At 47.7% G+C, this 11478-nt stretch overlaps 1 protein-coding gene across 1 annotated transcript; it reads right to left on the bottom strand.

Annotated features, from left to right (window-relative positions):
• Window positions 1-7250: 7250 nt before the first annotated feature.
• Window positions 7251-8026, bottom strand: LOC135389674 (uncharacterized). The gene is made up of 2 exons (XM_064619707.1): window positions 7418-8026; window positions 7251-7301 (listed from the first exon to the last, which is right to left on the bottom strand). The coding sequence occupies exons 1-2, from the start codon at window positions 8024-8026 to the stop codon at window positions 7251-7253; spliced, it is 660 nt and encodes a 219-aa protein (XP_064475777.1).
• Window positions 8027-11478: the final 3452 nt, after the last annotated feature.

Here is an 11478-nt window from a genome sequence, read left to right as displayed (position 1 = left end):
CTGCACTAGACTTGGACCCATCTGTGTAAATCTCAGTATGGGTATCAAAGCTGCCTTTCAAGTGTGCAAACTCTTGTTGAAGTACTGATGAGGCACTGTCTTGTTTCTTGTATTTTGACAAAGAGGTGTCAGACCTTGGAGGTGGTTCCCAGGGTGGGAGCTTTCTGCTACACTCTACAACTTGTAGGTCACAGGACGTGAAACCGTGGCAATCAAACTCCGATGCAATTCGCAAGGAGAATGGAGGGACCACAGAGGGCTTGTTAATAAACAGCTGTTTAAAGCGTGTGTGCTTGACGCAAGTCGAGGCTGGATTTTGGGGTTGACTATGTATTCTAAGTGCGTACGACGTACCGAGGTAAGAACGCCGTCTTTTCAAGGAGCATTCCTTTGATTCAACGTATAGACTCTGTACTGGAGACGTTCGGAAGGCGCCAAGCACGAGCCTGAGCCCCTGGTGATGGACAGGGTCCAGGGCTTTCAACACCGACTCGCGAGCAGAGCCGTAGACAAAGGACCCATAATCAAGTTTCGAGCGAATACATGCAGTATACACTTTGTGCAGTGTCTCCTGGTCTGCACCCCAAGATCTGTGAGAAATTATTTTTAGAATGTTTAATGATTTGACACACTTTATCTTTAGGTTTTGGACATGAGCCTTGAAGGTCAGCTTCGAGTCGAAAGTGATGCCAAGAAATTTGGCTTCTGGTTGAACAAGGATATCTCGTCGGTTAAGCTGCAGTGTAGGTGGTGAAAAGAGTCCTCTAATCCTAGAGAAATGGACACACACAGTTTTCTCAGCTGAAAATTTAAATCCATTTGATGAAGACCACTTGGCCATATTATTGATGGCTACCTGCATCTGTCGTTCGCATATTGACAGGTTCGCGGAGCAACAAGATATTTGAATGTCATCCACGTACAAGGAGAAAGATATGGAGCGTGGGATGACATTGGTCACAGAGTTGATTTTCACAATAAATAAGACAACACTGAGAACGGATCCCTGCGGGACACCATTCTCTTGTACGAAGGGGCGGGATAGAGTGGTTCCCAATCGCACTCTAAAGGATCTGTGCTGGAGGAAGTTTGAAATGCATCTAAGGAGTCTGCCCTCCACGCCAAAGGAGTAAAGATCCTGCAGAATACCGTGTCGCCACGCAGTGTCATACGCTTTCTCTAAATCAAAGAAAACGGATAGGCTATGTTGTCTTCTGACGAAGGCTTCACGGATTGTGGTTTCTAGCCGAACAAGGTGATCCATAGTGGAGCACCCCGTTCGAAAACCACATTGAAATTCAGAAAGGCAATTATTTTCTTCCAAATGATGAACCAGCCGGTTATTGACCATTCGCTCAAATGTCTTCCCAATACAACTCGTAAGGGCGATAGGTCTGTAACTGACTGGATTCGATGCTTCCTTTCTTGGCTTGAGAAGGGGAATGACAGTCGCAGTCTTCCATAATAATGGTAATGTTCCCTCTGCCCAAACGCGGTTAAAGAAAAGGAGCAACAATTTTTTTGAGTCATCGGACAAGTGGCACAGCATAAAGTAGGTTACTCTGTCTGGGCCCGGGGCAGTGGCTTTAGCAGCGAATAGGGATCGCTGAAGCTCCACCATCGTGAACCGCTGATTGTACACGTACTCATCACCACCACTCATTGGAATTTTTCGTTTCTCAGTGTTTCTTTTTACTCTAAGAAATTCGGGACTGTAATGGGATGAATCAGAGATGCGTTCAAAATGTTGTCCGAGCGCATCCGCCTGTTCTTGTAGGCTTCCGCACACCTGCCCGTTGACTTCTAAAAGAGGGATTGTATAACTGCGGTGTTCTCCTCTGATTTTGCGAAGTCTGTCCCACACTACTTTGGAGGGGGTACTGTGAGATAGAGAAGACACGAAGTTGTGCCAAGATGACCGCTTTGCTTGTTTCCGCGTCCATCTGGCCTTGGCTCTCGCCTTTTTAAACAAAAGAAGATTTTGTGATGTGGGGTACCTCCGAAATGTACCCCACGCACGATTTTGAAGTTTACGAGTTTCCTTGCACTCGCTGTTCCACCATGGCTTCGGTCGTTTCGGTAGACGACCGGAAGTCTGGGGAATGGATTGTGTTGCTGCATCGAGGATGACGTTGGTAATTACATTGTTGACCTCTTCAATCGTCATCCTCTCCACAGGGATTAACGACAGGTCACATTTTTTAGAGAAAGCATTCCAGTCAGCATGTTGGAGCTTCCATCTAGGGCGGCATGCTGTCAGACTATTGACTGCACACATATACTTCAGGACCACTGGAAAGTGATCACTCCCAAGTGGGTTTTCTTCCACACTCCATTCTATATTTTGATATAGAGATGGACTGCAAAGCGATAAATCTAAGACCGAAAAAGACTGACTTGAACAGTGGACGTACGTAGGTGCTCCTGTATTTAAAAGACAGATGGAGGTTGATAACAAGACCCTTTCCAACATTTTCCCTCGGCCGTCGGTTCTTGCACTGCCCCAAAGCGGATTGTGGGCGTTAAAGTCGCCTAAGAGTATAAATGGAGTTGGAAGTTGGCTGATTAAGTGTTCTATATCCCTCTGTGCAAAACTTCCTGATGGTGGCAAATAGACCGAGCAGATAGTGACAATTCTGTCCAGACACATCTGCACGGCTACGGCTTCCAAGTCTGTAACTAAGTGGACTTCTTTGGACGGAACAGTTCCTCGTGTGACGACAGCCACGCCACCAGATGCGCGAGTGGCGTCTGTTCGATCTCTTCGAAATACATTGTGTCTACGAATTGGATTTGGTGTGTGTGTGTTTAAGTATGTTTCTTGGAGGCAGAAACATGCTGCATTGTACTTGTCGAAGAGATCGTTAATGTCGTCTAAGTTAGAAAGTAAACCACGGCAGTTCCACTGGAGGAAGTGGTTCATAACGGTCACACTAAAAAGGAGGAAAAGAAAGCGCAGCACTTGGTGACAACGACTAGAAAGGACTTGTACCATTTAGGGGGGTTGGACCCTTCGCGGGGGTTGTTTCTGTTGCTCATTCCCTTTGAAACCCCTTCCTCGTCCTTTTTCTCGTTTTTCCTTCCGTTGTGAAGGAATGCTGGGGAGGCTCGACGATGACTTCTGCGACATGCAGTCATCATCATCGACCTCCATACTTTGGGTGCCTCTTTGGGAAGGGGTTTTTACGACCCCGTCCCAAACTGATTGTGTGCCATCGACCTTAGAGGAGGCCATGGCTGTTTCTTTGTGGCCAGTTGAACGGCTGGCCTCCGTAACTGCAGGAGTCACCTGAGTGTCTCCAGCCTCCTGTTGGGGAGTGTAGGGTGGGAACTCAGAGACCTGCGAGCAGGTTTGAGTTTCCACAGATTTCCTTGGTGGTGCCACTCCCCTGCGCACCACTTCGGAGAAAGATCCTTTCATTTGAAATTCGTATTGTGTCTTTGCAGCTCTGTAAGGAATGTTTTGTACGGTTTTGATCTTTATGATTTCTTTTTCTTCTTTCCAACGTGGACACGATCGAGAGTACACCGGGTGGTTGCCCTGGCAGTTGGCACAACGGTACTCATTGCTGCAAGTCTCTGGCGAATGGTCTTTGCCAGAGCACTTTGGGCAGGTGGAGTGTCCGCGGCAGACAAGCGAACTGTGCCCAAAATGCTGGCACTTGAAACAACGTCTTGGGTTTGGAATGTATGGTCTGACATTGCAACTGAGGTAACCAGCCTTTATATTAGAAGGTAACGCATGTAGTTGAAAAGAAAGAATAATGTGCTTGGTTGGGATTTCCTTACCATCCCTCCTCATAATGATCCGTTTTGCAGAGACCACGCCCTGCTAACTCAGTCCATCTTCAATCTCAGATTCTGTGCATTCGATGAGTTCATCTTCTGATATTACACCTTTGGTTATGTTCAGTGTGCGGTGTACGTTAACATTTACAGGTATGTTCCCGATGTTTGACAGTGTCTGTAGTGCCGTGCTTTGATGTTTGTTCTGTACTTCGACCTGGATATCCCCTGCATTCAGTTTTCTTGCGTTGTAAGATTTACCGATTACTTTTTCGAGTTCCTTCGCCACAACAAAAGGAGAAATTTTAGCAAGTGGCTTTCCCTCTTCCTTAGACTGAATTATTAGGAACTTCGGAAACCAAGGGTCTGGAGACAGATCAAGCAGATTCGGTTCAGGTCTCTCGGTGCGGCTCCGTTTTAGGCGCCGATCAGTTTTTTTAGAGTGGTGGTTATCCATGTCAGAAGATATTATTGTTCAGTGCAGCAGGCGTGTCGCCCACCATGGAGCCCAACTTGGGGAACGTGCCCCGCACGCTAACACCTACCTCTGCACTATACCCTAGTGCAGCTTCTGGAGAGTGAAAAGACTGCCCAAGGTTGACCCTTGCCGCCAAAGAAGGTGAAGGGAGGAAAAGGAAGACAGTGAAGGAGTGGAGAAAGAAAAAGTAATGAAAAGGGAGATGGCGACTAGCTGAATAATCCTGGCCGGGCCTTCCAGGACTACCCGACTATGGGAAGCAGGGGCCAAAGCGGTGTGTTGCTTTCCCGGAGGGGCCCCGAAGGGTCCAAAACAACCTCCGGGTCCACTCAACCGCCAGGATCCCCCTTTCCCCAGACACGGGAAAGCCACGCACAGCTATACGTGGGGGTCTCCCTCCTGCGGCGACCCAACCGTGAATGCAGGAGGGGGCTACTGCGGCTGCTGCCGCTCGATGGGGGCGCCAATTTCCCGACGCCGGGACGGAACCCTGTGGCACACCGTTCTCCTGAATAAAAGAACGTGAGAGTGATGTGCCCAACTGGACCCTAAAAGTTCTGTCCTGTAGAAAATTTGCGATGCAGCGGAGCATACGACCGCGTACACAGAAATTGTGCAAGTCGCGAACGATACCATATCGCCATGCTGTATCGTACGCTTTTTGAAGATCGAAAAATATGGAAATACAATGCTGTTTTCTGACAAACGCTTCCCTGATGACAGTTTCCAGCCGCAGCAGATGATCAGTGGTTGAGTGGGCGGCTCTAAATCCGCACTGATACCTGTCGAGACATCCATTTTCTTCGAGGAAGTACATCAGGCGGTAGTTAACCATGCGCTCGAAGGTTTCGCCTAAACAGCTTGTAAGGGCTATAGGCCTGTAGCTACATACGTTGGAAGGATCTTTCCCAGGCTTCAAAAGTGGAACGACTGTCGCCACTTTCCAACGAGATGGGAGTTCACCCTGATTCCAAACTGAATTGAAAAAAATGCAGAAGACCTTCTAGTGATGTTTTTGATAAGTGCTGCAACATGCTGTACGTGATTCGATCTGGCCCTGGTGCTGTTTGTTTTGGAGACGACAGAGCACGCAGCAGCTCCATCAAACAAAATGGTTTATTAAAAGCATGTCTGTCATTGGTGCCATATGTAATTTTGAATTTCTCAGCATCATCTTTGACTTTTAAGAAATCCCTAGTGTAGTGAGAGGAGGAAGAAACGCTCTGGAAGTGTTCTCCCAACACATCTGCTTGTTCTTCTAAAGTTTGGCACACCGTACCATTCCTCTCCAAGAGAGGAATAGAGAAGCTTGTGTAACTGCCCTTTATTTTCTTTAATCGATCCCACACAACCTTAGTTGGGGTATTGCTATTCAAGGAGGAGACAAAACCCTTCCACGATTCACTCTTTGCTTGTCGGCGTGTCCACCTCGCTTTTGCTCGAGCTCTCTTAAACGCCAGTAGATTTGCTGGGGTTGGATACCGCCGGAACTTGCCCCAAGCACGGTTCTGCTCTTTTCGTGTATTTCCACAGTCCTCTGACCACCAAGGCTTGCAACGCCTGGGCAGTTGACCTGATGACTGTGGAATGGACTTGGTTGCTGCTTTTACAAGAGTGTCTGTTACATAGTTATTTGCGTCATTAATGTTCAGCCCAAGGAGGGACTCTATAGAAAGTGTGGCTTCTTGTTTAAAGAGGTTCCAGTCTGCTAACTGTATCTTCCAACGAGGTGGGCGGGTTCTAATAGCAGCTGATGGTCGATTGATCTCTAAAACTACAGGGAAGTGATCGCTACCATAGGGGTTTTCGTCCACTGTCCATGAAATGTCCTGAAATACAGATGGACTGCACAGCGAAATATCTATGGCTGAAAAGGACTGCGAAGCAGCATTAACATGAGTAGCGTTTCCTGCATTGAGCAGGCAGATTGGCAAGGATGCTAATAATGTCTCAAACATTTTGCCTCGGGTGTCAACTCTGGAACAACCCCAGAGCAAATGATGCGCATTGAAATCTCCCAGTAGTAGAAAAGGCGATGGGAGCTGATTAATAAGGTCTTCAAGCGGTCTCTGTTCGACCCTGACTGATGGCGGTAGGTATAAAGAGCATACCGTCACTACACGGTCAGTGCAGATCTGTACAGCAATGGCCTCAAGATTTGTGGAAAGTGGAACGTCTCTCGTGGGAAGTGTTCTGGCCGTGGGAAGTGTTCTGGCCGTGAGAATGGCCACACCTCCGGAAGCACGTGCCGTGTCTGTTCGGTCCTTACGGTAAACGTTCCACCGTCGGAGGTGGAAAGGGGTGTCTGGAATCAAATTTGTTTCTTGGAGACAGAAACAGACAGCATGATGTTTGTCTGCCAAATCATGGACATCATCAAGATTTTTCAGCAAACCCCGGCAGTTCCAGTGAATAATGCTCTGGGAACCCATAAGAAATGCACAGAAGAGGAAAAAGAATATGGACTGAACGACTACTCTAAGGCGTAAAGACCTTGTGGAACAACTGTCCATGAATGCGGAGGGATTAAGGAGCTTGTATTCTCGGTGGAGGAACCCTTTGTTGTTGTTCCTTGGCTTTTCCTCCTCGTCCTCGGCCAGCTTTTTTCCCTCTCTGTTCCTTGCCCATGGAAAGACTTGGTAGACTCGAAGACGACTTCTGAGAGCAGCAGTTGTCGTCATCGAGATCCATGCTCTGACTCGTGTTTTGGGACAGGCCCATGGCAATCCCGTCCCAAACGGAAGGGGATGCAACAACCTCCTCTGAGGTTAACATCGCATCTCCCTGGCTGTTCGTCTGAGAGGCCACTGGAGGAGAACCCTCAGTGTCCCTCTCTTTGTGTTGGGGAGTGTGGAGGGGAGCCCCAGAGGTCTGGGTCTCCACCGATACTCTGAGTGGTGCCACTCCCCTGCGCACCACATCAGAGAAGGTTCCTTTCTTCTGGAACGCCAATTGTGCCTTTGCCGCACTGTATGTAATATTTTGCTCAGTTTTCAGCTTGAGGATCTGTTTCTCCTCCTTCCAACAAGGACATGATCTGGAGTAAACAGGGTGGTTACCCTTGCAATTGGCACACTGAAAATCATTGCTGCAAGACTCTGACGAATGGTCTTTGCCGGAGCACTTAGCACAGACGGGCTGCCCACGGCATACCTGAGAACCGTGGCCAAACCGCTGGCACTTGTAACAGCGACTCGGATTGGGGATGTAAGCCCTCACATTGCAACTGAGGTAACCGGCCTTGATTGTGTCTGGCAGCTTGTGGAGCTTGAAAGAAAGGATTATGTGCTTTGTTGGGATTTCTTTCCCATCCCTACGTATGACTATTCGCTTTACAGCTACCACACCGTGCTGTTGTAAGCCTTCTTGAAGTTCCGATTCCGAACAGTCAAGAAGGTCGCTCTCAGAAATTACTCCTTTAACAATGTTGAGACTCCGGTGTGAACTTACTGTGACAGATATCCCATTGATGCTTGTCAGTGAAAGAAGTGCAATGCTTTGCTCTCGCTTTTCAACGTGGACTTGGATATCTCCAGAGCCCAGTTTCTTGGCATTGTATTCTTTACCTATCAGCTGTTCAAGTGCTTTCGCTATTACAAAAGGAGATACCTTTGACAGTGGTCTTGTGTCGTCATTCGAGTGGACAACGAGAAACTTTGCAAACCATGGTTCGGGTGTTGAGGTATTTAAATCAATTTGCTGGTACTCGGTGCGGAACCGTTTCCGATTCCGATCTCGGGGTTTTAAGGAAGAGGAAGCCATAAAGGTGACAATACAATTCGATGCAAGGGTCCTGCCGCCCACCACGGAGCCCAACCAGGGGACCGCGTTTCACGCAGTAGCAGGTACGCCTACACTATACCCAAGCGCAGCTTCTGGAGAGTGAAAGACTGCCCAAGGTTGACCCTTGCCGCCAAAGAAGGCGAAAGGAGGAAAGGAGAGAAGAAGGAGACCAAGGAAGAGAAAGTAATGAAAAGGGAGATGGCGACTAGCTGAATAATCCCGGCCCGGTGTTCCAGGACCACCCGACTATGGGAAGCAGGGGCCAAAGCGGTGTGTTGCTTTCCCGGAGGGGCCCCGAAGGGTCCTAAACAACCTCCGGGTCCACTCAACCGCCAGGATCCCCCTTTCCCCAGACACGGGAAAGCCACGCACAGCTATACGTGGGGGTCTCCCTCCTGCGGCGACCCAACCGTGAGTGCAGGAGGGGGCTACTGCGGCTGCTTCCGGGCGATGGGGGCGCCAAGTTCCCGACGCCGGGGTGTGTGCTGATGATGATTCGTGTTTTAATGGCGCAGCGGTAACTACGACCATAACCTGTGTGTGCTCAAGGTCAAGATTTGCCTTCGATGTACCCAGACAGAACGCAAATAAATGTATTCATCGAAAAATAAAAGTAGCGGCACCACATTGCTGTTGGTGGTACAAGAGAGCTTGCAGAAGGGTAAACTCCGACATGGAAAAAGTGGCATGTGTTCAAAAAAATATTTCTCAAAATTAACAAAAGTGTAGCCTGTTGGTTCTTTGCTGTGCCGAAGAAGGCAGCCCATAGTCCATTTTAGCTTTGACTATGTATTGAGGATGATGATTAGGATTTTAATGGCGCAAAGACAACTTAGGCCGTTGACTATGTGTTCCTAACTCAATGTCAACATTGACTTTTTCCGCCCGCAATATTGCAAATTTTGAAAAATTTGCATCTTTGCATAATCATTTAGTAGAGGTGTTCGTATAGTGAAATTCTCGAATACAAGTAGTAGACGACTACCTGAAAAACCGTCCTCCGAATATCAAATCGAATATCTCGGCCCTGCAAAAATACCTACTGCAGCCTTGACACTGAATTGTCAGGTCCAGCAACCTTGCATAAACACTACAAATATAGTACTGTTGCTTGTCAAAGGAGCAGTCACATAAGAATGAGAAATAAATAAGGCCCTCAGCTTCCTGGGCGTAATTTTATGGAAATGGAGGGTCAAAATCAATGTATTTTAAAACCAACTACAGTAGTAAAAAATAGGCAAATGAACTTGAGTTTGCATTATCCTTAAAAAGATAACAAAAAACGAAATCAGCTAGGTAGCCTACCAGACGGTGTTGTACTGTACCAGTCATGTTGCCATTTTAAGTTAATTGCTCTACGCAAGGCAGACCTCAGATCCTGTGCTGGTACGTCAAAGGGGGTTATGTCACCTGAGAGTGCATTGGTAGCCGCTGTGTCCGCGAGCTCGTTATCGGGTATCCCAACGTGACTGGGCACCTAGCAAAGTGTCAAGGAAAGACCTCTGTTTATTATTCGGCTAGACAGGTGTTTTGCTCGCAGAACGAGCAGGTTTTTTGGTGGCTGCAGGCTACATATAGCCTGCAGGCACCTAAGTGAATCAGTGTACACAACTGATGACCTGATGGAAAGTCGTAGTATATGGTTAAGTGCCAATATTATGCAATAGACTTCTGCGGTGAAAATGCAAGCTGTGTTTGGCAATCGATGCGATCTACAAGATATGTCTGTCACCACTGCACATGAGACACCGCTGTCCGTTCTGGAACCATCTGTGTAAAATGCGACGCGGTCCCCAAAACCTTCTTTTATAGACAGAAACTCTTGCAGGAGTACGGCTGTGGGGTTTCGTGTTTCTTGTACTGCAATAAAGATGCATTGTGCTCTTGCGGTGGTTGCCACGGAGCAATGCTCCCACTAGTTCCTACAGGCGTAGAATCGTACTCTGAAAAACTGTTTGTTTCAATTTCCTGCAGGATTCGCAAGTTGAAAGGAGGTGTACATGACGGTTTGTTAAGAAATAACTGTTTGCAGCGTGTCTGATTAACACAAGAGAAAGCTGGGTGCTGTGGATAACTTCGTACTTTTAGTGCATATGTGGAGGCAAGGTAAAATCTCCGTCTTTCTAATGACCACTCGTTGCACTCCACATAGAAACTCTCGACTGGCGATGTGCGAAACGCTCCCAAGACAAGTCGCAGTCCCTGGTGGTGGACAGGGTCTAGAGCTTTCAAGACGGACTTTCGTGCAGAGCCGTACACGACAGATCCATAGTCAAGCTGGGAACGGATGCAAGATGTGTAGATGCGGCGTAGAACCTCACGGTCTGCACCCCAGGATCTATGTGACAAGATTTTGAGAACGTTCAGAGATTTCCCACATTTACTTTTTATAGTGACGTATATATATATGTTTGTAACTCAAACGTCGCCATGCCAGTACTGGACAGCTGTTTCGGCCTTGTTGGGCCTCATCAACAGTACGTAGGCAGGCAGCGTTTGAGTGGATGGCGTCAGAAGGTCACGTAACACGTGATTCCTCCCGTCAGGGTGAGATAACTCACTCACTGAAAGCCCAGTGCAAAGCCAGTGAAGTATAAAATGAAAAAAAAAATAGCCGGAGCTCTTTGGCTGCACGTATAGCATATGTTTGTAACTCAAACGTCGCCATGCCAGTACTGGACAGCTGTTTCGGCCTTGTTGGGCCTCATCAACAGTACGTAGGCAGGCAACGTTTGAGTGGATGGCGTCAGAAGGTCACGTAACACGTGATTCCTCCCGTCAGGGTGAGATAACTCACTCACTGAAAGCCCAGTGCAAAGCCAGTGAAGTATAAAATGAAAAAAAAAATAGCCGGAGCTCTTTGGCTGCACGTATAGCATATGTTTGTAACTCAAACCTCGCCATGCCAGTACTGGACAGCTGTTTCGGCCTTGTTGGGCGTCATCAACCAGGTCACAGGAGCTCATCCAAAACTGCCGTCAAACTACGGAAGCCGCCATTAGGCGTCCCCGTGTTGCCAGGCCAGAACTGGCGGAGCCCGCTAGTTTTGGCGGAGGAAATCTGAACAATGGTTTTGGTCCATGTTTGTCGTTTTGTCACTGTGTGTACCAAACAAAGACGTGTGAAACGTGATAAAAAGCGATTAAACCTAGAGTGGGGTCATATCTTGTGTGTTTTATTGTTCCGATGTATTGTTTTAGACTGGCCTCCACCTCTGAGCTTTCTAACTCGAGCCTACTTAGATTTCGGTTTCTATTCCGTGGTTGTCAAACCTGTCGAGCCATAAAACGCGTGAACGTGTCTTTAATTAGTGAGTTTATTGGCGATGTCAAAGATATCGTGGTTACCGATGCCTTTAAATGGAGCCGAAATCCGAGAGCTTCGACTTCGAGAGCAACTTCGGAAGTCCGCAACATAAACATGAAACTCCC

The sequence above is a fragment of the Ornithodoros turicata genome, chromosome 3 (genome assembly GCF_037126465.1).
Source record: "Ornithodoros turicata isolate Travis chromosome 3, ASM3712646v1, whole genome shotgun sequence".
NCBI classification, from domain to species: domain Eukaryota; kingdom Metazoa; phylum Arthropoda; class Arachnida; order Ixodida; family Argasidae; genus Ornithodoros; species Ornithodoros turicata.
Note: the sequence above shows the minus strand (reverse complement) of the source record. Positions and strands in the feature narration are given on the sequence as shown.

Coding starts and splice junctions, on each gene's coding strand:
- LOC135389674 (XM_064619707.1), bottom strand. CDS start 8,026: ATGGCTTCCTCTTCCTTAAAACCCCGAGATCGGAATCGGAAACGGTTC. Junction 7,302..7,417: donor GGTTTGGCCACGGTTCTCAG/GTATGCCGTGGG, acceptor TGTTTACTCCAG/ATCATGTCCTTGTTGGAAGG.